Genomic DNA, 26,785 nt, shown 5'->3' on the forward strand with positions numbered 1-26,785 from the left:
AATTAGTTATGGCATGCTTCCCTGAATTTGCATTGAAGTCAGCACTTTGATCTGACATTCAATAGGATCCTAACCAGAGTTTGTGAAGAAGGTGGATGTTGCGTGTACCAGTGACCACCCACTCCCCAAAATAGTATCTTAACATAATTGCAGCTAACAATAATTCGATACATTATTTTGCCCTTCCATTATCTACAAAGGCACAGTTTAAAAAAAAAAAATCCTGTTATAGCACACATGTATTTTCATTTTAAAACAGGTATTTAGTGCTCCACTTGGTTAGTGAACACTCTCAGTTTGCTTGCCTTGGCTTCACTTCCTTGATCACTTCACCCCAGCAGTGTCTTCTGGGTCAAAGCATGTGACTGGCTGTAAAGCATATTGATCAATAAGGGGCACAAAGATCAGCATCTGCTCTGCAGAGGAAGATGTCTGACTTCTTGCCATGAGCGACATTCAGAATGCAGTGTCTCTGCTCTGCTGGATACACTGCAGTTGACTGATCAGGTCATGGAAATGGTGAGAGCCATCTCCAGTCTGTCGCCAGTTTTTTTTTTTAAGTTAACTCAAACCGACACAGACAACCCGATATATGAAACGAACCAGCTAACCTGTGCAGTAAAAGAAAAACAAAAATCGAACTGTAAACTCAGAAGATCAAACTATGTGTGTGCCTTGGGGCAGGAAGGGCCAACAGGGGTAAACATTCTGGGATCAGGAAGCAGTGACAAATGGGCAAACACCACCATGGCCTCCAAGCAAGCAGGCAAGCTCAAAGCAAGCATAACCACAGTCAATCTGTGTGGGTGGTATTTCCAGGGCTCAAGTATTAATGGGAGAGGATGTGTATACCAGTGTTTTTCATATTATAAGAAGGAGCTCAGGAGGTGGGTGGTGTTGACAGTATCTTTCAAAAAGCCGGAGAACACTTGAAGAGATTTCAATAGGCCAAGATATTCACTGCAGCATTGCAGCCTGCCACCTAAAGACCCACTTATGAAGTGCGAGGTTCTGCCCGAATGTGTTCTGCCATAGATAAGCACAGTGGCTCCAGCTTCGGCACTGATCAAAACAATGCTTAAATTAACCTTCTGCTGCGTTTAATTTTTGTCTTGCAAAGTTGCTGTCAGCCGATACCTACCCGAGCCCTTAAAGTAAGTTCGTAGTTTCATATATCATTTCATTTGCATTTTTTACATTTCCTGAGTGGTTCTGGGTTCTTTTGCCCCAAACTTGAGTCTCCAAACCTGCCATTCCCTGTATTTTATATAACCTCCTTTATAACACCTGCATGTGTTATGATATTTGAAGCTCCTTGAGGTGGTCCAATTTCAAATGGGATTAACTGTACCAGAAATGTTAAATCATTACTGGCTTTCAGAGCTCAAAGAACAGATAGCTGTGATCAGTAAATATGAACCAGCAGTAGCACATCGGTTTTGTGATGTATAAGTGGTATTATATCATATTTCTTGCATGTAATTAAAGCTCATTATCTTTCTTTGAAATGTTCTGAGCCGTTTAGAACGACAACCACCAGGTGCAATGGCTCTGTAATTACAGACCCATTTAAAATTCAAATAACGTTCAGCACAATTTAATATCAAACTGTCTGCACCGGGAATGACAAGAACTGTGAATCACTTACTCCAGGGCCAGCACCACCTTGTCACCAAACGCATCCAACTGCAGCGAAACAATTACAGACCTCTATACCACCCTGTACTAGCCATAGATACACCAAGTCAGCTGTACACAACTCACCCTCCTGTGGTAAAGGTTACAGCGCTGGCAGCCGTGCGAACGGGCATTCCGGGCATATAGGGGGGTGTCTGGCTGTGTTTATCCAGCCGTCTGTATGCCACTCTTACATTGTTGCATATCTCTGAATAATCGCTAATGGAATTGTTATACGACGTGGTCATTCTTTTTCTATACTATTTTGCACATGCTGTTGATATAGGTTACGCTCATCATCTTTTTCAGCATAGTGAAAGCTCACACTTTGAATTTACAGCCGTGGTGGGAGGTGTACGTTACTGACATATTTATTTCTGTAAGCAGAACCAGCACCTATTCACAAATCTAAGGATATGTTCTGTATGTTATATGCAGGCTGTTTGTTGTTATATGCACAGCACACATGTGTTACGGGCAATGCTTTTTTGCCTTGTTGTCAAAGAGATCACTAATCATCTCCTGAGAGTTCCTAAACCACAAGCACAACTCTAACAGATTGAGGCTGCTGACGCGAGCAGGGTACTGTCACAGAATCACAGAACCCTTCAGCACTGGATCCAAACAATGCACTCCAATGCACAGTATGCAAAGTGGATTATGCAGCAGTCTGTGAACCAGCCGGAGACAGAGAAAAACTTTGCTAACTACATGGTATGAACTGCAAAAACATTTTCTGTTATTTATTGATGTTATTTATTTACTTCTGCTGTATCAGCTATATTTAAACAAAATATATAAAGTCATATTTACTATAAAACCTTGCCTGACTTATTTCCTCGACTGATCCATATATTAAATATTTGCTGCAGACTCAGCCGTAGTGGAAAATGAAATGCCTGCTTTCTCCCGCTGTGAGGGCAGAACATATTGCATTGAGATGAGGGCTGAGGAAACTGGATATAACACAAGGGTAGCGAGGTTACAATCTGGACAAGTTGTACTGTAGAGAATTTCCTTCTGTCAATAGAATCATTTTTATTTTATTTTTAAAATGATACGGTATACAACCTGTCGTCAATAGCGGCTACTGATTTTAATTCCTCTCTTCAACCTTTATTTTTTTCCTCTATTGTCCTATTAGCAGGGTGTAGAGAGCTCCATACAGAATGTTCCCTCATAGTTTCTTTTCTATTGTAACCCTGCCACTACCTGCAGCATGGCTGCCAGTACCCCCTCCCAGGTGAGTTGGCTCGAGACTCCACGTGCTCTGTGTGTTCTTGGAAATTGGGGTTATTACAAAACGAGCCTTTCCAACGTGAGACAGCTTTGCGGAGATAGTGAAAGCAGTGGATGAGCCGAGTGTTTCCTACATGATTGTAGGACTGCAGCTTCCAGCTATACAGAACAACAGGGCAAACTGTAGCATTGCCATTATGATGATGATTATTCTTATAAACTACATCCACTGTATGGAAATAAGACTCCCATTGCATAGCAGTTTGACACATTCCTGGTTTTACTATGATTTTAAAACACCACTATGGCAAATCAAGCTCCTAGTAAAACCTGGAATGGGTGAAACTGCTGTGCAATAAGAATCTTATTTCCATCGCTGCACTCATACAGCTGTTATACAAAGCAGATGCCTATATACTGATGAGCTGATGTTTAAATAATAAACAGCACACTTTGCAAAGGCATGTCAGACAGGAGACAGTTTACTACAGTCTAGCTGTCCGTGATGTCAGTCTGAGACATTGTAGGTTCCAAGCTAGAATGCCAGGTCAACTACCTACAAAACAAACCAGGCGATATGACCTTAGGCGAACCATGTAAGCAGGCTATACCCTACCTAAGTGTGTAATTCCATGATTAAGGAAGGTTGCCTGCGGCTTAGGATGGTGTGTACTGACTTTGTGACATTATCCGGTTTAATAGGAGAATAATACTATCGCATTAGAAAGCATGTAGGTTGCCTCCGCCCGCCGGAGTAGTTTTATTTTCCTCTTCATTACCCTGTAAGCAGAGAGCCTGTTTCGCAACGTGATTGATTGCTAGTAACTACAGGCATGCCCCCCTCCCGCTCGCCCTAGAGCCTGAAAAAACAACGTTAACAGCCGGCGGCGACTGTAACACTTTTAAGTGGACCCGTGAGGTCATGGTAATGATATGAAAAAAAAAACACAACGCTATAGCCCAAGAGACACCAGTGTTGTTACACAGTGACTCATTATGTTCCTTCTCGAACACAGTCGGTGCACACACACACACCGTCCCTCACTGACGCGAGCGCACCTGTCTACACGATATGCATTAAGCTAATGCTAGAACTGAGACGTTATGCTCATGCAATGTATGCTGTCTTCTGTTTCCCCTTTCTGTTGCTGGTCCTATACTCTGTGCTAACCCGCAATACTTCAGTATACAGCCGTCTACACACAGCAGCCTTATATTGCTAGCTTGTCATGCACGGACTTCCAATGCAGCCTTCCATCCCCATCTAGTGGAAACTACTATTATAATCACTCTAATCCTGGCCCTATGGGAGTCTTATTCTTACTGACCCCTTTCATTTTAAATGCAAAGAGTTTATTTCGATTCGTTTCGGGTTTACCGCCACTTAACGTGCTGTGCAATCTTGTTTTTTTTCTGAAACAGGTGAATTTAAAAGAACTTATGTACACATTTAAAAAAAAAATAAAATAAACAAAACAGTCGTTATGTTACATACAAGCTATAAATACAGGCAGGAAAGTCGATTTTAGAAGCATAGGTCTGCGTTTTTTTTATTATTATATATATATATATTAGGGTTGGCCTGCCGTAACCCAACATGGCAGCAGTCTGTTCAACATGCCGTACAATTCCTAGACTCATCCCCCCCCCCCTCACCTCTCGCGAGATGTGTTTCAACCCCTGAAGGGAAAGCGTTGCAGGCGCCGCCGCCGCCATCTTGTTTCCTCTCCGCGTTTAAAATAAAGTAAATAGACCGAGTAGGACTCCGCGGCAAAAGCGTACGCTGTAACCGGTGAGTATTTTCCGAGTCTATCTGGGGGCTTTCGTGCAAGCTGAACCGGTTTCTGGGGGTCTGTACTTCTGAGGAGCCACGTTTGCCGGCGCTACCTGTCCTCTAATGCGAGTTGTTTGTGAGCTTGGACGAAGGCGCCATTTCCCTCTGCTCTCTGAGACGCTCATTGGTGGCAAGGTTTCTAGAGCTGCGGCTGTTGTGAAACTGCGCCCCGTGTTCTCCATTTTGGCTCTTATTGATCTGCCTAGGGCACGCTGATGACTGCACGGTGGAGCCGGAATGGCGTTAGTTTCACAGTCATCTCTGCTCTAAAAACCTTGATTGGTGGAAGACGGTCCAGGGTTTGATTGGTCTGAGGGACAAATCCAAACTAAATCTTTATTGGTTCGTGCTGATTTCCACATCTTTTGCAAATCTTTTTAAGCCAAACTTACCTTTTAATCGTGGACGTGTGGTTTTGGTAAATTGGTTTGCCGAAGCCGTGCTCTGCGACTGCTTGGTGTAGTCTGGGTCGCAGCCAGTGCATGTTTCGCTGTATTTTTATGTTTGATTTTATCCCCTTCGTTTCTATTCTGTCTGGTTTAGTTTTCACTCAGTCTCTCCTGCTGCTGCAAATTATTTTCCAATAATAATAATAATAATAATAATATAAAACATAAGACTCGTTGTTTTTGTAGACAGTACAAAAATACAAAGACTTTTGTATGTGTTTGAAATGCAATTCTTTTTTTTGTACAGCATTGTCGCAGTGTTGCACTATTTTTATCTGTCTGAATATACAGGTATATACAGTAAGGTGTAATGGGTCTACAAACACATACAGTGTAGTAGCCGTGTGTATGACGATGTGGTGGTACTGTAGCAAATGATCTATGTAACAGTGCAGACAGGAATTGGCATGTGTTTTCTTACACAATCCTGTAGATCCTGTCCTACTTGGATTCCCATAACTTGCATAATGAAAATAACCAGGCAGTGTTTTTTTTTTTTTTTTTTTTTTTCAATTTCAGCAATTGTAACATTGCTATTTAACTGTCTCTGTTAGAAAGTGCAGCATGCTGTTGGTCAAAATACACAGCTATTAATTCTCAATGCAGTTCACAATAGCTGAATACAGGTCTGGCGATATCCTGTATAAGTGGTAGTTTGATTGTGTTACTTTGTACATTTGCATAAGTATACAAAATGAAGCATTTTAACAAAACAAAAGATGCAGTCAGAGGTATGGAGTTGAACTTGTATTCTGCATACAGCTGTCACTACAATTACAGCTGTCTCCAGAATAATAATAATAATAATAATAATAATAATAATAATAATAATAATAATAATAATAATAATGACTTAATTGTGGCTTGTTGCCTTTTTTGGTGAATAAATATCTACCCATATTTTGCCTTAAGTCAATGTCTACAAAGCACTGACTATTTCGGTGCTTTATACTTTTGTTATTGTGTCACTAATTAAACATTTTAGACATTCTCAATATTTATTCTCCCAGGTAGCCATGTCATGTGGCTCTGACATCTAAGCCAGTGCTACACAACCTGCTTCTTTTTTCAGCCAAGTGTGGTGAATTGGTGTTTGTAAAAATGCATAGGTCACAATTATAGGTAACATTTTACTATTGCAGTGTGAGTATTTCAGTAGCTAGTTACCAAACATGGGGCCTTATCATGCTAGCTTGTATTAATTGTACTGTGTTAAAAGCCTATCCAAGTACCTATGTGCTGGAGCTTTGCTTTAGGTTCATATGAGGGTACCAGCACTTGAAAAATGTTCCACGTTAGGTTGCATTTCATCTGCACAAATTTGTAATGGTGCAGCCTAACGCTCTGGCATGTAAAGCTTGACAGTCTAACATGCTTCTGATAATCTGTTATGAGAGCTGACACAAATACTGACTGCATTCGTTTTCACAAGGTTACTACCACAGTAGTTTTGTATAGTAGATTGTCCCTTCACCCCCTCCTAACCGATAGTCCAGCCCTGTCTGTACAAGCCCAGGTAAGAAAGCTTCAATGTCACAATGAGAGACACAGATGTCAGGCTGACCTTGCTGGCAGCAGACCTGGTTAATGTATTGCACAGCTGATTGATCCTGATACAGAGGTGGTTAATTATTCTACAGGCTGTTGTATTTAGCATTACGGAACGAGGAAGACTAATTTCCTTTGTACAAGCATGGAAAATGTGTGTTCTATCAAAGGGGGTTATTTCTATTCAATACTTGTATCTATTAATTAATATACATTGACACTGTGTCTAGGTTTCATGTGACACATTTTCTTGAAAGGTTAGCAGTTTATGATGACCTGCCAGCTCGTGTTACCCAGGCTACAGCCTTGGTTTTGAGATTCTTAAATGTTACTTTTGCTTTTATTTTAAAACCAAGAGAAAAAAAAAAGTTATCGTCACACCTTTCTCCAGTATACACCATTTGTGCAGAAGAGAAAAATCAATTGACAATGTTGCAGAACTAGTCTGCGATAGCGTGCAAGTTAGTTCATGCTTCCCAGCGCTGGTGTTGAAGTTTTCTAGTCGTCAGCATGCTTGTGTTTCTAGTACAGCCCGCACTCATGCAGGTACAGTGAAACGGTGTTTTTCAGCTGCACCAGGGTATTGCCCTGACCTTCACCTTGTCAACGGTAGGACTGTGTGCTCCAAGTTCCTGCCAGTATAAAACTCCCAAATGCATTTGTATTTAAAATAAAATAAAACATCAACTGGCCAAAATGGACCACATCAGAGAGATTCTGTTCTGTACTGCTATACAGTAGAATAACTTCTCAGAACGAGTTGTGAAATGCTGGGGGGGGGGTGTGAGGGATATAAATTAGAGGGAGGTCAATCGGTTTCCCAATAACACATTAGTTGGAAGCAGAGGATGTTCCTGCCAGGGCGCTTTGGAAAAGCAGGAAGCCAAGTGCCCTGGAGACAACCTTTAAATCTGCAAATTGCTAGTGTTGGATTAATTGTAATCTGGGAAACTCGGTCTCAAATCGGCCATACAGAAGGTGAAACTGCAACATAAGCATGAAACTTCATTCCCAGCGAAATTGTGTGTGCGTACGTTACTGCAGGTCCTCCACTCTCAACAGAAGCAGTTGCCCACACAACAAAAAAAAAATCCTGAGACGCTAATCACCCATAAACATCTTGCTGACAGTCACTGATGTTTAGGTGCAGTATTTTAGGAAGCAAGTTTTTTTTCGTCAGGAAAATAATATTTAACCAGGGGAGACGCACGCGGCAGGCAGCAGGTGTTCAGGTTGAGCAAACACAATTATATAACTCCAACATGGCCCGGGTTTACCAGTAGCTCTGCAGCTTGCTAGTTTAACTCGCTGGTTAACTGTTAGTGTTCTGTAAATCTGGCATTTGGTAGGGATGTCATTTTATTTTCTGGTGTGTGCTGCACACTCAATAGAAAGATTTAGAGAAGGGATGGGAACAGTGGTTTGAGTTAAATAAGCAGCATTCATGAGTTAGTGTTTTTTTTTTTTTTTTTTTAAATGTTGGTAAATCCCACGGTTGAATTGCAGCAGCTGTGTGTCACGTGCAGGGATTAAAGACTCGAGGCTGTCTCTGCTCTCCAGTCGAAGGCAAGAAGTACATTTTACAAAATTATACATCAGCAGTTCAAAATATTGAAAATACTCCCCATTTCAAACAGCTAAATCAATAGCTATACCGTAACTAGCCAGGTGTGTAACCAGGATTCCTTTTTCATAGTCGTTTCAGGTTATGATTTCACATACACCTTTGCATATGACCTCTACAAATGTCCCTTTTTTAAAAGGACTTGGTCAAAGTGCTTCAAACTGGTACGGTACTGTATGCAATGTTAGTGTTTATAACCCTGCTAGAGGCATGTTGTCATTTTAAACATGTTGTTTCAGCAAAGCTCTGTTCAGTAGATTTGCATACATGGTACCAATAATAGCAGCTTGGAACAAAGACAATAGTTAGGGGTTTTAATGTTGCTATTTACTTTGAATCGAATAGTCAAAGCATGTGAAAATATGAAATGGAAATAGTCTAGTAGTCTAATTTAAAATCTAAAATACCAGAATAGCTAGCCCTGTTTCACTAAATTCATTCACAACTGTTACACTTTTTTTATTTTAAAATAAATAAATCATTTGATGTGTTTTTGCTTTTTGGTACTTTGTGTTTAATTAAAGGACGGATTTGTTTGGTCGATTTTAGTAAGAAATGTAATTTGAAGCGAATGTTTAATTGATCAGCCTGTGTCTTGTGTTGGACTTTATCCTGTAGTATTTGACAGTCATGAACTCTTTGATTTTGAAGTTTGATTCCTGTAAAAGAGAAACGGCTACAGTGACCTGTTTTGGGGTATGTACACTGGAAGTCTAAACAAACAAAGCAGAAAGACCTGCAATCATCTGGATGGGGTATCCCAACCCCTAGCTCTCTTAGCTCTCTTTCCTTAAACTGTAAAACAAAAAAAAAAACAAGCACAGGTTTTCTGTTTGAAAGATGTGTGGTGGGGGGGTGGTTTAATGACCACCCCTGGCAGTGATGCATTCTCTTTAAATCCTGCGGCCAGTGTGAGAAACTAAATAGAAGCCTGGGTCAGCCAATCGGCTAAGGCAAAGACATGTGCATCACAAGCCTGGCAGCCAATCGCCAGCTCCCTGGGGCGGGACCAGAAAGACATTTACTTTGACATTGCAAATAAGAAGGGAACAGTTGTCAGACTTGCAGCCATTCTTTCAAAACAGACTGGTTGCAGGTGTGGTGTCAGTTTAGTTGATAATCGTTGAGGGGAGTTATTTATACCTCAGAGCTGGGTTTTATTACTTTCATTTCTTTGTCTTTTTTTTTTTTTTTTTTCCCTGACCCCTATCTTGCAGCTCAAGGTAACTTAGAACAGGAAGCTGGCTGTTGCAGGGGGCGGGTTGGGGGGGGGCTGGTCATTGACAAGCAAAGCAGCGAATCAGAGTGTTGACTCAGGCTCTGATAACACAAGCTGACCTGTGAGCTGACAGGAGGGGCGGGGCGAGGTATCAAGTAGCACGCTAGATTGATTGCCTTTGAATGTTAAAGGCGAAAGAGGCTGCAGATCTTTTCTGGAGTCTGAAGTGGGTTTATTCCCCTTTGAGAAACAGGGGTCAAGTGAAAGACAAAGGCAAAATGAGGGACGGCAGTTTGCAGGGGAAAGGAGCCGGGAGAAGGGAGAGGAGTCCCTGCGGGTCTGTGAGGCTCGCAGGCAGCGCATTTGAAGCTTTCTGTTGCCTTTTGTTTCCTGCTGCTCTGAGCTTGAAGGAATAGGGCTCCTCTCTCCCTGTCGCTCTCTGTCTCTCTCTCTCCTCCTTCTCTCACTTTCTCTGATCACAGAGACATCGTTAAAATGCAGCTGCCACTGCAGGAGACCCGGTAAGTTTAACTTCAGCCTTTAAATAAATGAAGAAGTAAATCTGGAGGAGCTGAAGCATTTTCTGTGCAGGAGTTTTTACTTTTAGGAGAAATAAGATGCCTTCTCTTCACCCTGTGCTGTCTAGCAAGTTGTTTTCCAGCAATTAATGCTTTTGCTAAACCAAGTGTCCGCTTTTAGATTGGAATGTCCTTCATTTGTTACCATAGTGCAGTGTAGGATGTGCAGGAAAACTGATGAATTAAAACAAACCACACAAAACACATTTAGATCAAGCTGCGCTGTATCTGGTGTGATGGTGAAAGAAGTGTGTATTTTTGAGTTCTCATTTGACACGTAGAGTTTTGCACTGGGACAGCTCAGTAATTTGTTGTGTGACATTTAATGAAGTATGTTATGGAAAATGGGGTATTTTTTAAATTTTGACTTGTGCAGCATGCTTAACTTTATCTTTTACACTTTTTTTTAGTTCTCTGTACCATTCTTCTAATACAAATGTCCCATTGCTGTATGTACTGTAGTAGTGACCGGGGGCGATGTTTACAGTACTCATCTTTGTTTGCATATAGAACATGCCCTTTTGGAAATCACATTCTATTCCAAAGTTTTCTTAGTCATTCTAGCAAACCAATTCTCTTTCGACAGACAAAATGAAAGCGGTAGAATTTGAAAGTGCATGGCGAATACCTAAACATGCTTTCAAAATAGTAAAATAAAAAATGTTGTCTGTGCTTGGCTGCCTGTTTTTGTGATGTCAGTTAGGTGATGAAAAAGTTGTGCGTGTCCTTTTTTTAAATATGATTTTAAATGTTTATAATACAGCATAGGCAGCATCACACAGTAACTAATCATGAGTTTCACACTGTGGTTGGCTTGAAAAGAAAGCCACAGGTGTTGCCATTGCAGTGTTTTCAGTTTTTTTGTTTGCAAACAAGGAATGAAGGTCATTGGAATGTGAGCTTGTGCGGTGGAGCAGTCGCAGTGGAAAAGGGGACCATCTCCACCTCCGTTTCCCTCTCTTACTCTAAACAGAGGAAGATGGCACGAGCCAGCTGCCAGAGAGAGTTCAGACAGTCTCGTTTTTATAACATTTTGTTTTACAATAAGTCTGTTTTACCAGGGGGATTTCAGGGATGTTTCAGGATTACTGAGAGGGGGTCAGTCTGTGCCGCAGTGAAAGTTAGGAAAAAGCCAGGCCTCTCTACCAGTAAAAAGTGACCTTGAGATGAAGCTTGGGAGAGTTTGGGAAGAAGCAGGGGTGTAATAAAGAAGTTTATTAAAAAAACCTGAGCTATATTGAGTTTTATGCTATGGGTGGGTAAAGTTAGGGGCCCAGTAGACAATGTTGCTTAACAAGGCCAGGCATTGCATCATGATCTATGCTCTAGAAAAAAAATAAAAAAAAATAGTGCTATTGTGGTTGGGACCACAGGCAGATAAAGTTTGTTACTGCAGGTGGGCTGTGCAGTTTTTAATTTTGAAAGGATTGCTAGTGCATGGTTGTAATCTTTTGGCATGTAATGTGCAGGACAGTACAGAAATGGCTTTTCCATTCTTGTGTGTTCAAAAGAACTCCCGCTCCAGATGTTACGGTACTGTCCTGTTCTGAAATGTGAGCGCGTTGCAGCACTCCTAAAGAACAGTTTTAAGATTGTTTCAATCGGTCCAAACTGATTAGACAAGTAAGAAACTGTAAGGAATAGGCTTTCACCTTTGAATGCCCTACATCACAACTGGTACTGTTTCAACTCTTGGGTATTTTAATGTAAGTATGCAATTACAGGAAATGCTTTTGTCAAAAAAAGGAATGTCAAATATTTGTGAATGTAAGTGATAAGAAAGCATGTTCTTTTGGGTAAATCTGGCTTTGCAAAAAATATAAACTTCAGGGACCGTGGGTATCCTGCATGAGGTAAAATACCGAGAACATAGTTTGCCATACCTTTGAATAGCCAGATCTAAATAGTAACAACTACGACTGTTCTGCTATTTCTAAAATGTAACTCTTTGCATTTGAGATGGGGACGGTGAAAGTGAAGGACAAAGGTTTGTCCCTGTTAGCTTTGTGAAATTAGCCCAGGGCCTGTCTCTCTTTCCTTGCTTCAGTGAACTCTTAAAGAATGTGATTATTAACTGTGGCTGTGTCAGAGTCCACCACTAAAGGTTGGCAACATTTCTAAGCTGTATAATCCTTCATTTTCTAATAGGAACATCATTTTGTTATAAAATTGTACTGCAAAAAAAAACAAAAAACACAAATGTTGATTCTCTGAAAGTAACAGTTGACATCAAGGAAGAAAACTGTGAAACAGTTACAATGTGAAACGCTATAGTCTTACTGTGCCATTTGCTTCTATTGAAGAAAACATAACTAGCTTGGTTCAGATTACCTTTTCAATTTAATGTAGGTTTTAATGGGTAACAAATGACCTTGTTTTATTGGAAGTCTGATGTTTTTTTTGTGTTTGCAGTCACCTGGAAATCTTATGTGAGGGAGTGCCCCGCGTGTTTCAGGAAGAAGGGAGTACGGAGGGCTGAAGGTGACTTTTGGTTGATCTTTTGCAGATCACCTGTGCTTCAGGTAAACTGTAACACTTTATACTCTGCAACTGGAATTGTGTAGCTGAAATCTGTCATAGCACACACACATATATACATATGCATTTGCCCCCTTATACAGTTGTGTACTGTGCAGTATTTTCTGTTTTCCGTTTTGGTGCTTGTCTGAACATTTGTTTCACACCTCGAAACAAAGGACAGTATCCAAAAGCAAATATTTAGTTAGTGGGATTTTTTTTTTGTATTGCAAACATCATTCCAGCGGTTTGCAGACCATGTTATTGCATGGAGTGCTTTGGTTGTTGTATACATGCAATGAAAGAAGCCAGATCACATGCAGCGCTGGCCCCTGACCAACAATAGTGGCCATTCCAGGTCAGCACTAGTGTGCAGTGCTCTCATGCATTCATCCCCAGGAAAATTAAATCGATAGAAACTGCTTGCAATAAGTCACCCTCCCCCACCTGTCAGGCTAGTAGCGGGAGGGGCTTTTTAAATGTATATTATTTTTGCTGTTAACTCATGCATGATAACAGATATAGAATGTCCCTTATTTAATATATAAACAGAAAACAATAGTTCTTATTGAATGTCAGTTGAAACCGAGCTACGCTACACTGCTGTCTAAGTGTATTGTGTACAGCAGCTGGAGTTTATTACAGTCAGTCATATACACGTCAGTCGTGTTTTACTGCCCTTGTATTAAGAGTAAAATCAATCCCTATGATATATATATATAGTATGTATGTATGTATGTATGTATGTATGTATGTATATGTAACAAATGAATGCACTTAACCGTCACACGCAATTTCCGACTCTGTCACCAGTCCATCTCTTCAGTGCTACAGTTTATCTGAGTATCCGTCACAACCCGCGTTTAAAAAAAAAAAAAAAAAAAAAAAAAAAAAAATTATCTCTAATGCCAAATCAGTCTGTCTTGCATTGTGAAGTTACACAGGTCTTCCTCCTGTTTCACCCAACGAAAATGCAGCCAAAACAAAGCGATGTAACAAAGGGTGATGTAACAGTTAATCATTAAACAGTTTCAGATACTGTGATGTTTTTGTGTTTTGTTTTATCTGTGATCTTTTGTTGCTTTTGTGCATTTTCATTTGCAAGTGAACTGTGACATTAGGACCTTAACGAGCATTATGTTCTGCAATTTTGAATACTGACTTTGGATACTGTTAATTTTGGAAACCTTTTTTTTAATCTTTTGGTTTTGCTAAATTGCATTGCCTTTTATGTTTTTTTCATGGATAACATTTAGATTTCATTTTGCTGTTAGGTCGTTAATGTGGAATTTTACATACTGCTACAATACGTACCAGATTTAAAAGTATTTACTGTATTGCAGTTAACGTGTCGTCTTTTTAGTTCTGGCAGAGATGTTTTCAGAATCATATCGTTCTGAATTAAAATACTACTTCTGTTAAACATATAGTACTGTGCCAACAAAACCAATACAGTACATCTAATGGAAGCCTGCTTATTTTAAAACACAGCCCTTTCAGATATGTATTTTTGATAATTTTCCGTTTTTCAGGGAACACAAAAAAGATACAAGGGTTGGAACGGGCCAAAATTAAATAATCAGATATGCGTCACACGCGTTTAACCGTCACTGAAGTCAAAATTTTATAGGTGTCGGATATGTGAGTGCTGACCTGTAATCTATTGGAACATTAGCATACCAGACTGACAGAGTCTAGACCTTCGTAATTAGTGGGATTGCTATTGGTTCAGGCACTTGACTTGCAGCAGAAAGGAATGAAAAGCCGAAATGCCAGTAGATACAGTAGATACTGTGACTTCATCTAGCCCAACACTTAAGATTTTATTCATATCCGGCCAACCTAGAGTCTACTGTAACACCAAGTCTTGTGTAATAAAACCCTAATTTCAGTGATCAGGTGCCAGGAACCTGAGCAATGCCGTTCCTTTAAAATCTGCTCTGAACTGGTTCAATGAATGGTTCCTGCTTCCTCCTGCATGCAGTAGCGTTGCCTGAACAACTCCCAACAAGTAACCAATTAACGGCTTACAGACTCGGAGGAGAAGTATTACTGTATTAAAACAAAAATGTCATCAGGTTAGAGCACTTAACCAGAGGAGTTCGAACCCTGGCTTTTCGGGTGTTGTCTTGGCCTTGGAGACTTGTATTGTGCATGCAAAGCAGGCAGACAATAGAAGGATATGGAGTTGAATGTACTGTGCATGCACGGTTTCATAGGGCTGCTGAGTAGTTCAACACTAGCAATCCTGAATGCAATCTGCTTGCTGTGTGTGCACAATGCTTTTCTGCGCAAGTATTGGCCATTTCCCACCTCATATAAAAGTATATGAAAACTCGTGCAAACCTATCCCAAAGCTTTTATTTATTTGGAATTGTGATGCTTGTGAACTGCGACGTGTTCCCTCTCGCAGGTCTAAGTGAGCACAACACTATCCTGACCTGAACCCCCCCTGCCATGTAGTCCTGATCCATTCAAGAGAGACAGGCAGTCGTGTTGTTATTACACAGTGTCCTGACAATTTAAACAAACTTGGGGGGGGGGGGGGGGGGGGGTTTGCCTTTCTTTGATAGTTCCTGATCAGTGCATTGTAGAAAAATGTTCAGTATGTGTAGGCCTTTGGGTCAGTGGTGGCAGTGGTTTGAGCAAAACTGAAACTAATCATTTAATAAATACATAATTCTACAGCGGATCTGCCTGTACCAACGATCCTCTGTCCCAACAATACAAAAATATGAAAACTGAAAGTATACTGCGTTTTATAATTTTATTATAATTTTTTACAGCTAGGCCTTCCCAAGCCTTAGCCTGTATGAAACAGAAAATGTTACTAATGTGATTTATTGCTTTCAGTGTGCTACTGATGTGAAATATGAGATAACATTGTATTCCTTCAGCATTGTATTAAAAATAAACCATATTAAACCATATCTTATAAACAGCACATTTACTGCTCCGTGTAAGTCTCGGAGCCTGGTAAGGCCAGGCAGCGTTTCTCTTTTTTTCTTTTTATTTTTTTTTAAATTCTGAACTCGAAGCTCAGCAGGCTAATTGTTTATTTCAGAAGCAGACTGTATTAAATGCCCAGTGTACACTATTATGTAAATAAATAAATAAGTGATCACAGATTCATCTGATGGTACTGAAGTTGTCATACAAGTGCAGCATTTGTGACGAATACGGTTCTCTCGCAAGGTCTACAGTCTTGGATCTGTCAAAGTTTACCTTGTCCTTTATCGAAGTGTGCATTCTCATTTACATTTAACTAGAGTGCCACCTGCCTTATTAGTGTTGCCTGTCTCTTTCCAGGTTTGAGGCACTGTGTAGCCATTCAAGGATGGCAGGTTACGTGATATCGCTAGAGTTCAGATGGACGAAACCTCCGAAATTTGCTGTATCTAACTTGAAGTGGCAGCTTATTGCCCAAGGGTGAGGGGTATAACAAACAATCTGGGGAAATGTTTTCAGGTCGGCCTCATTTTGTACAATAATTAACTAGCCAGATAGTGTGTAATTATATGAATCGACTCGTTTTAATTATCGTCCCTTTCCCAGTCCCCAAATCCGAGCACACACTTAACCAGCTGCCTCCTGACTTTGCTAGAGTGAAGTAACCCCTCCATTGGTGCTCTACAGGGATTTTGGGGGTTACAGCACATGCAAAACTCGAATGCTCGAAAACTCGAAAACTCTACACAGTAGGCATTTGTCTGGTCTAGTTTAAGTATTTAAATAAAATAGCGATACATTTAAATAAAAAAAATCAAATATTTTTCCCATTAGGTAGCTGTCTGAAGCATGTGCAGTTTTTAGGGCCCTCATTCAAAAAATGTGGACCCTTGTGCTTGTGTGGCTGTCTGTTTGTCACACTCTACACAGTGGTTACGAGAAGTGCCTTGATTCTGTACCAATCTTCACCAGACTTCATACACTTCTAGCCTCATATAGACATTTCAGAATGCATTTGGCTATAATCCTGATAAACTTGCTTTCATACAAATATGTTTAATCTTTCAGGTATTGTGCAATTGGCACAAGATCATAAGGACCCTCTGTATGTGCATGCACTGATTTGTTGGTTGTATTGTGTGTGTGAGAGAGGTGCACGGTAGTAGGGGAATGTAAGCAAGTTCAAGGTAAATTCTGGGGGGACTCCTGCTAATCATCAGTTCACTGCAAGCGGATATGGCATTCTAGTATATATGTAATGTAACGATAGCTTTTTGAGTTTCATAGACCTCGTACGGGAGTCCACGAATTACTTAAAGTACAAAGTTCATGGTCTTTTTGCTGACTCAAGCAGCTCCAAAATGCTGATGTGTGGAAAGTAACTATAACTAATGAAAATCAGCAGATAACACATTTATTCTGGGTTGTCAGTGACTGTCTGAATACTGTGACTGTCTTGGGGTTAAAGATACGCCTTTGATGTGGAGATGTGGTGTGGTCTGGGGGAGAAGAAAGATAACAGCATTCTGTGTTTTCTTTTACGTCTGTATACTGTATTTGCTAAATTTGCTTTGTCAACTAAACATGAATTTAATGACGCCTTGTAGTAAGTAGTATGATACAGTATATAAAAAAGCAGCTGTATACGTCTGTGTGTGTGTGTTTCAGTTTTACTGGTGTATCTCTATTGTCCTACTTTTGTCCAATGAAATACCTCTTTAAACATTTTAGGAGCTGCCACACCCCTGCGGTTCACCCAGTTTGAGAGAAAAAAAAAATTAAACAAGTTTGGACGTGATTTACAGAATACTACAGGATTCTTTTCAAAGTACCCTTATTTTGTAATCTCAGGGATTCAAACTATGTATTTTGGAAACTGAAATCATGTACAGTATGTCATCCATGAAGAAACAGCTGAAATGTTCAGTGTTGGAATAAATGTGATCAGTGATGCAACTTCTGTCTGTACATTTTAATACTTTTTTTTTTTTTTTTTTTTTTTTTAATATAACATGCATGCTTATGCAAAGTTACATTTTAAACTTCAGTTGCATTCTTCAGTGTGGAGGTTTTAAAAAAAAAAAAACCCAACAATACAAAAATGAACCCATCAGTATTAATAACAGGGATCCTTGTGTTTCTTTATTTTCCTCCAGATCTCAAGATGTCTGGAGATGGTTCGTTTAACGCTGGAGGTGATGCTCAGCAAAGTCTCCAATCTTTCTGGCCCAGAGTCATGGAGGAGATCAGAAACCTCACTGTGGTACGTAGCCGAGAACACGCCTTTTTTCCCTTTTTTTTTTTTTAATACGTGCAAAGCTTCATGCTTCTGAAGACATGCTAGCCTTTCCCAAATTGTTTCTAGGGCCTTGTTTCAGCTATTTTAAAACATGCATATGGTTCAAGCAAGATCCTTATCTTGCAGTATTTGAGATCCGTCTCATTTGAAACCTGAGCTTATTTGGGCAAGTGTGTGGTTTTTTGCTCCAATTAATTCATAAATATTCAGTGATGAGAAGCTCTGATGCTTTTAGTCATTAGCATTGTAACTTCCTATGCAGATTAAAAAAAAAAACTAGAGAGGAAAGAAAAAACAAGGATACAAGTAATTGTTAAACGGCATTCATTGAAGTGACTGGCTTTGCAGAAAAAGTACCTGCTTTTGGATTGGATTTTTAGTTGCACATCATGACCCAAATGCATCTGTGATGTGACTTGACATTAGTTTCACCTTAAAGATAGAATGCTTTCCACACTGCAAGAGTTTTCCATTAAGGGAGGGAAAACGAACATTAACTTCGTTAGACATTATGTATTGTAGAGACCTCTACGAGACTAATAAGGTTTAAACTCTCCTGGATAAAACCACAGTAGTGTTTTCTGAAATGTGACTCTGTGTAAATCGGCTTGCTATGTTCAGTTCAATGTATTTAAACAGATCCTGTTATTTGCTGTTTTAGTTCCTTTGCTAGTTCTGTTAGCCGTGCAGTTTTTACATTGTTCTGCTTTGTTGTTATTTCCATGTAAAACGCAGTTTCATTAATGTCACTTCCCTCTGTTCCAGAAGGATTTTAGAGTTCAAGAGCTTCCATTAGCTCGAATCAAGAAAATCATGAAGCTGGATGAAGACGTAAAGGTAGTACAGTACTTGTGTGGAGGCTGGCTTTCTTCTATTAAACCATTCAGTCTGTCAAGAGAGAAATCCAAATACAGGGTCATTGGTTTTTGTTTTTTTAATGAATGCATTATTATTAGGGGTGGGCACCAATATCGATATTTTGATCCGATATCGATAATAATTTCCATATAGCAATATCATGGGATTAAACAAATAATTTCACGTAGACTGGCAGAGATATATGTTTTATTGCTAATGCTGCTAAAAATACACAGTAGAATCAAGTTTATTTTGTATGAAGATACAACAAACCCTATACATACCAATTATGGTCAGTCTCGTAGGGAAACGCCACACACTAAAGTGTTATTTAACCATTTTATTCCATTGATTGCCGTTTAGGTACCAAACCCTATTTGCATGCTACATTAAGCACTATTGGCATTATTTTGAGATGTTTCATATTGCAATTGTGTTATTATATTGTTTTGTGTTTTGGAAGACTTGGATATTATACCATTTTCATATAATTGCCCACCCCTAAATATATATTTTTTGTTTAATCCGTTTTGGTTAAATATTTTTTTGCTTTCTCCAACTCTACCACACCTGCATCTCTGTGCTTTTATAAAATAATTAAATGGCATGGGTTTTATTTGTTGTTTTTTTTTGGGGGGGGGGGGGGGGGGGGGGGATTGGTCTTGTTTTTTCGAATGGGTGGAGGTGTGAGAGGAGAAAGCTTAATTAATTTCTACACGATTGTAGATGATCAGCGCTGAAGCACCAGTTCTGTTTGCTAAAGCTGCTCAGATATTCATCACAGAGCTGACACTACGAGCTTGGATTCACACAGAGGACAACAAACGCAGGACTCTCCAGGTAACAGATGATGATGATGTTCTTCTTCTTCTTCTTCTTCTTCTTCTTCTTCTTCCTCCTCCTCTTCTTTTTCTTTTTCTTCTTGGTGATGGCAATTAGTCCAAACCTGTTTAGTCCCGGGGTTCCATTTCTTCTTAATCTCATTTAAACCCATGTCTGATCTGCTGCTGCTCAGGAAACACCGAACTATGACCATGTACAGTAGTTGTGTTTTTCATCACAAGAGTGTGTTGTGTTGTATAGCTGGAGGCTAGGCTACTTTGCGGCATCAGCTGAGCAGCTGTGGCCCGAATATTATTTTTCATGCTGCTAAAAATAAATGGATGTATTTTGTGGGATGACAATGGGAGACTTGATGCAACATGGGGCTCTATTTTAAGGGTAATAATGTCAATGCAGCCCATTACCCCCAATAGGCGAGTGCAGGCCGTTTATCTTTTAATACATGCAGTGTTGTAATTTCCTTTGGAACATTCCAATGGGCACAGTAATGAACACACAAGCGAAACAATTGGCATTCACCTGGGGACGTCACTTCATAGTGTGACTCTTGTTTTCATTTCTTAGCCGTTAATAGCAGCGTCCTTCTGTTTTTTGTTTTTTTTCTTTCTCTTCAGAGGAACGATATTGCAATGGCCATCACAAAGTTCGACCAGTTTGATTTCTTGATTGACATCGTTCCCAGAGATGAACTGAAGCCTCCCAAAAGACAGGTAGGAGAAACGGAGGCACCCATTCTGTTTCTCTTTCTCCTGCTGCTCTAAAATACCACCGTTTACAGGGAATTTAATGTTGAAGATTCAGCGTGATTTCGTAATAAGGTTAACATTTTTATGGTAATGCATGCTAAATATATTGAAAAATGTACTGTTTTTTGTTTTCCTGCCTGACGTTCCTTTAGTTTTGCTCAATAATATATACTATGAGCTTTTACGTCTTAAGTTTCATTATTGCATATTGCATTTTTACTTATTCAGCTCAGCTGCTGTGTACATTTTTGTCATGTGTGAAGGAGATTGATCCCACCTGTACCTTAACTTTTATTACTGACTGACAGGTGTTTTTATATATAACTAGTCATTCAGATAGTCGTTTTAAAAGATAAGACATTTGTATAAAATGCTATTTACAGTACGGGAATCGTGTGTATGATACCAGTGTAATTTAAAGGTTGTGAATTACCTGCTATTTATTTTTTTCTGATAAACACTAATTGCGTTTGACATTATTACTATGTGAGGCTTACAGTGAATAGCCTCAATTTCCAATCAGTAAAAAAACTGTTATTAAATTCAAGATGTGCAGTAGATATGAAATGTGCATTTTGCAAGGCTACCTTTCTTTTTCCCCTCAAGTATCTGTGCATAGTGACTGTGTTTAAAGACACTGTTGCCAAGACTACAAACTCAGCCAGTACACCAGTAGCCATAGAATTCGACTTACTCAATTTACAGGAGAAATCCTTGTTCGGTTTTATTCCAGCAGTATTTTTCCATATTTCACTGCACCTTAGAAAGTTAAGGAATCATTACTGATTTTCCATCGTTAACCTGGTGGTAATACATGATCTGGCAGCTTGGGAGTGCTGTAAACATCCTTGACTGGAAGCTGTAGGGAGACTGAAGGGGCTTTCAGTCGGATGTTTGCAGCGGTCGGCTGTCATATGACCCTGTTCAAGATCTTCAGCGACAAAGTCTTGCATCTCTGCAAAAGTCTGCCAGCTTCCTGTGTTGAGCCATCTATACACAAGAGTCCCTTAGTGTTAGCTGTTATTGGAAGGTGTACAGACTCATCCATTCAAATTCAATGAAACTGGAATGAGGAGTCCCTTTTGATCGAGGATAGAAGTACAATAAACGCATCATGACAGTGATTGAATTTTGAATTCACCCTACTAGCAACTACAGTGCAAAGCCTGCTGTGACAGTGGTTGGATAACTGTGGGATTCTTTGGGAAGGTTAGTTTTTGAATTGCAGACGCTACCCAGTCCAGTGAGGTATGGGTATCGCAGGACCTCGGATCCTGTGGAATTGATTTCCCCACCCCAGTGGAAGATGCTGTGCTGTAGGGATTGTAAACATCCTACACTCTCAGCTGTGTGCCTGGGAGCTGGGAGAGGGATGTTTACTCTCTCTTCCACAGACTGGTCGGCAGTCCACCAGCGACTGGAATCCAAGATATCTTACTTGTAGGTGCCACAGGAAACTGGCTACATGCTACGGGATGGACAGCATTTGCAACAAGAGTTTGTTTTGATTGTTTCTGATGTATTTTAAAAAAAAAAAAAAAAAAAAAAGGAAAAAAATATTGCTACTTCTGAACTACTAAGAAAGATTGACCCATATGAACAGGAACAATGGTTTAGTTTGTTTTGTTTATATACACAGAAACATACATTGTGTGTGTGTGTCTATGTCTATAGGTATATCTCATACAGTTAAATAAATAAACTTAAGACTGTCCTCGGTGCTTGTCTGGTTTCCGTCTGTAGGAAGAAGTGCGACAGTCAGTCGCGCCCGCAGAACCCGTCCAGTATTACTTCACTTTGGCACAGCAGCCAGGTGCTGTGCAGGTCCAGGGGCAACAGCAGGGGCAACAGAACACTGGCGCCACAGCCACCCTCCAGCAGGGGCAGATCATCATCACACAGCCACAGCAGGGGCAGGTAAGAGTCACAGGCCCTGCCCTGAAGTGCACAAGGAATCACTTTTAATGTTACAAGAGTTTATACATAATGTAACTTCTAGAGCTCCTTTCACTTAAGAGCACCTCCAAAGAACTGTACAACAATGCAAGTGAAAACGCCTAAACCACTCTAATTAATACATGGGTTTAACTTAAATAGCATGTATGATTCACGAGTTCTTGGTGTGAGCGCCATACCATCTGGGCATGCTTCAGTGTTTTATTTGCGAGTCCTGCTGGCTGTGTCTTTCTTGTCCACTTTTGTGTTTGTCTGCTTGCTGTTTAAGACTACATGCTTTCTACAGCTGTCATTTGTTTAGAGCGTCTTTGTCTTGTATTTGTAAGTGTGTACCGCTTGGTTTTTATATATATATATGTGTATTTGTAATTGTGCTGCATTTATATGGTGGCACGAAGTAACTGTTATTTATATCTTGTATCCAAGGGAAGACCACTTGATTATATTAGCCATGCCAAGACATTGTTACTTTTATTGTTTTAAAGTAGTAATGTTCCAGGTACTTACGCTTATGTACCCAGAACATAAGCTTTAAATCCTGTTTTGAACACCATGTAAGGTCGGTGTGTGAGATCCCGGATCTGACTGTTTTTGGTCAGATAGCATTGCTTTGCTTGCGCTTGTGTGTGTGTGCATGCTTGTGTGTGCTTCCAGCGACGCTGATGTGCAATCTCCTGTTGGCGTGTTGTTTGTAGGTGTTACAAGGAGCAGGCGTGCAGCAGTATCAGCAGGTGCAAGTCGCACAGCCCCAGACTACGGCATCCTCAATGACGGTAATACACCAAATGAAATCCCATCAGAGACCTGGCTGGTAGCCTGGCCTGGCCTCAGCCACCCTGCTTGATTTATATTGGTTTGGATTCTGTATCATATCGTGTTGTTTAATATCTGAGCAAAGCCCAAGGTTAGAAAGAAGATCTCCATTGTAAAGTTTTACTGTGAGATAAACTAGGCACAGTACCTGAAGAGGCGTGCATTATCCTCAAGGTAAAACCTGGAATGGGTGACACGATGCCTGCTAATAAAATGGCATGTTAAATGCTCCTTGTGCGCTACATTTTTTTATGCATTTTTGTGCATGTTTTGGTTTCAGAAACGGCTGTCCCTCTCGGGGCTCTCTGTGTTTCTCGTGCTGCTTGGAGCTCCCCTCTCTGTCTCTGTGTTTGCAGATGAGGAGCAGGAGGACTAACCCCTGTGCTTGTTTATTCCAGAGCCAGCCTGTAACCATGCAGGTGGGAGAGGGCCAGCAGCTACAGATTGTGCAGGCAGGGCAGGGGCAGCAGGCACAGGCAGCCACGGGACAGACCATGCAGGTCATGCAGCAAATCATCACCAACACTGGAGAGATCCAGCAGATACCGGTATGTGACTGGGAGTGGCCAGTGCCTTGTGGTGGAGGAGCTTGCATCCTTCAAGTTCATGTTTGTGCATATTTGCAATATAATGCAAACTCTTAATATGTTTTTTATAGGACCCTTCATATAGACAACACAATGCTTTACATAAAGAAAAATAGAAGAATAAAATGTATGAAAGAGCAACCGTCAACCAAAAGCCAGAAAAAAATAAGTTGCATAAAGAAAAAAAAAGAATTAAATTACTTATCTGTGCATAGTGGGGAAGGAATGAATTCTGTACTTAACTGATGTGTTTAGTGCACTGTAACTGGTATGTAAATCTCCCTCTTGTGGTCTCATTGTGTAGGTGCAGCTGAACACAGGGCAGCTGCAGTATATCCGGTTAGCCCAGCCTGTATCCGGGACACAAGTTGTTCAAGGACAGATTCAGACACTTGCCACCAACGCACAGCAGGTATGTGTACATCGACCTACACTAAAAGCTTATATATATATACATTAGTCTGCTTATTTTTAATCTGCTATTCAACCATCTTGGTATTCACTAGGTATATGATCTACCATGGCCATGACACATTTCTTATAGAAACAAGGATCACTAGAAATGTCTGTTTTTTAAGCAATACTTCTGAAAGCAATACTTTAATTATAAAATACAAATACCACTGTGTTCAGTTGGTTAGTGGTGTGTACAAAACGCAACATCCTATACAGAGCACTTGAATTAAATCTAATACATTAATTGTAATTTTGTGTCCCAGATAACGCAGACAGAAGTACAGCAAGGGCAACAGTTCAGCCAGTTCACCGACGGACAGGTGAGAGCAAACTGCTTTCCACACACTCCATTCCAGCCTTGAATTGTTGTTGCTTCCATTTTATTTAAAGGCAACAAGCAAGGTTTTTTAATGATTCAGCATTGACTAAGGCTTACAGTGGATTGCAAAACTATATCATTGCTTTTGTCAGAAATGTATTCAAATTGTAAATTACATTTTTTTTTTTTTTTTACTTGGGAGTAAATTTAATATTTTTCATAATCCTATCATTCATGGGTGTGATTTAATTTAGTTACCACGTTATTGCACCATGCTTTCCAGTGCAAGGACTGTTCACTGACTCCCCTGTCTTCCTTTGATCTTTATCATAAATATTTTTTTTTTTAGTTCATCAAATAAACCAGTCACCAAAGTCCACAGTGGCTCCTTTTCCTGTCCGAAAGTCAATTCGATTGTTAATACCACCCTGGTTTGGTTAGTAAGAGGTGGAACATTAGAAATGTTTTTGAGTACGGAGGATGATTTCACACATTCGCCGCTTATCGTTGATTATCACTCGCCTTAAAAAATAAAAAAAAAATAATAATTAAAAAAAATCCTTTGCTTTTCAGCAACTCTACCAGATCCAGCAAGTGACCATGCCAGCAGGACAGGAGCTGAGCCAGCCCATGTTCATCCAGTCGACAAGCCAGGCAGCTGACGGGCAGGCCACACAGGTCACCACGGACTGAGCAGAGCCACCACAGGGAGGGGCTGCCACGCAAACTGAAGCAGGAACACACGGGTCCAGAGGCAGAATCGGCGCACTCTCTCCCGCTGTTTTCTGTACCAATGTAATTATTGTACACAATGTCTGCAGTAGCCTCTGGCACGCTACACCGTCGTGTGGTTGAAACCAGAATCTAAAAAGAGTGGAAAAACAAACACACATTGCAAATCAAAACCATTTTTTCAAAACATTGTTCAAAACCCTGTCATTTCTTTTCAAGGAAATGGAAGCATTTAATAACATTGAATGGTTTTGCTTGTATTAAGGCACAGTTGGCAATGTTGGTAATATGCACATGTTTACCGGGATGGGGTCCCTCCCCCTTATGCAGCAAACTGTTCTGATCATGTTTTGTTCAGGCCACTCAACATTTGTGGACCTCCTGTGGCTCCAGGAAAGACGTGTATATACTCGGAGACAACGCTTTTCTGAGCAGCCTCATTTTTATTTGACAGTGTACGGTTTAATCGTACTGCAAGGGTGCCTGTACGTTTTAATGATGTTAGAATCAATAGCTCCAATTAGAGTATGCATTTAAACCTCCTAAAAGCACAATATAGTGCAGTGCCTGTCACAAGTCCCACTCATGTTTCCTGTATTCATGTCTGCATTTAGTCAGGGAATCTACCTGGCCAGTTTTAATTTTAGAATCTGTTGGATGCAATGGAATTGTTTTTCTTTCATCGTGGAAATAGAAATGGGTCATGCTTTTTACAGTCCATACTATCAGTGACAAAGATATACAGCAGGACTGGCTTGTAGAACTTCTGGTTATACATTCTTCCCAGCTAAGCATTCTTTGCATATCTAGTTTTGCTTTCAAGCAAATTTATTTTACTTCATTGTGTAGTGTGTTTTTGTTTTTTGTCAGATTTTGCAGAATGGGTTTAGAACACACATTTTAAACATTAGCATAAATGCATTTTTATAACAGAAAAGGTAACTCTTTCCAAGGTAATCCATAACTGTTGTCCAGAAAGTGTGTTCCTGGCAGTCCAGCAGCCTGGAAATAAATAAATAAATAAAATTAACGTGCACGTAGCTGTTGGAACCGTGCGGCTCAAATATCTGAATTGTAACGAAGAAAAAAATACAGAGATAAAGCAGACAGCACAAGGAATTAACTAAGTTAGAGTTTATGATGTTAGAAATGTTCTGTATCTCTTGAACAGTATTCACATCTCAAGCACTGCAGATCAGCCTGTGCGGTGATCCCTGGCTCGAATCACACCCTGCTGTGTGAGTCCTGTGTTGTGTATTTGTGTCTGTGAGAGTTCTGAAAGTGTGTATTCCCACAGCACCCCCTCCCCTCCCCTCCCCTCCCGTGACTGTGTTTAATATCGTGTTGTATATAGAAGACTCCGTCCACCTGGACCAGGCTCGAGTCAGCTTTCTGACACCTTAGTCTGTAGAAAGCTTTTGATTTTTTATTTGTATTATTGTTTGTAATAATTGTGCTAGATTAAAATGTGTTTTTATTTCAGCTTTTTTTGCATGTAGTTTAAACTGCCAGCATGTAATGCAATAAACTTTTTTTGGATTA

General features: G+C 40.1%; 2 protein-coding genes across 6 annotated transcripts in view; one reads left to right on the forward strand and one right to left on the reverse strand.

Moving 5' to 3' along the window:
• Window positions 1-4,659, reverse strand: part of LOC117414053 (regulating synaptic membrane exocytosis protein 3-like) — a 32,950-nt gene extending 28,291 nt beyond the window's left edge. The window contains exon 1 of the mRNA XM_058997348.1: window positions 4,573-4,659. The gene's annotated coding sequence lies outside the window, so the exon portion shown is untranslated. The remainder of the gene's footprint in view (window positions 1-4,572) is intronic.
• On the forward strand, window positions 4,597-26,785 carry LOC117413134 (nuclear transcription factor Y subunit gamma). Of its 5 annotated transcripts, none has more exons than XM_058997343.1 (12): window positions 4,597-4,708; window positions 12,581-12,690; window positions 17,791-17,897; window positions 18,699-18,770; window positions 19,518-19,631; window positions 20,249-20,344; window positions 22,124-22,297; window positions 23,032-23,109; window positions 23,548-23,697; window positions 24,041-24,148; window positions 24,456-24,512; window positions 25,085-26,785. In XM_058997343.1, exons 3-12 carry the CDS (start codon window positions 17,799-17,801, stop codon window positions 25,202-25,204), a joined length of 1,068 nt encoding a protein of 355 aa, XP_058853326.1. In that variant the 5' UTR covers window positions 4,597-4,708; window positions 12,581-12,690; window positions 17,791-17,798; the 3' UTR covers window positions 25,205-26,785. The 5 variants fall into 5 exon arrangements, with proteins under 5 accessions (XP_058853326.1, XP_058853329.1, XP_058853330.1 ...); XM_058997346.1 differs by having other exon boundaries at window positions 18,702-18,770; XM_058997345.1 differs by lacking the exon at window positions 4,597-4,708 and adding an exon at window positions 4,996-5,092.

Source organism: Acipenser ruthenus, chromosome 23, assembly GCF_902713425.1.
Source record: "Acipenser ruthenus chromosome 23, fAciRut3.2 maternal haplotype, whole genome shotgun sequence".
Classification (NCBI taxonomy): Eukaryota; Metazoa; Chordata; class Actinopteri; order Acipenseriformes; family Acipenseridae; genus Acipenser; species Acipenser ruthenus.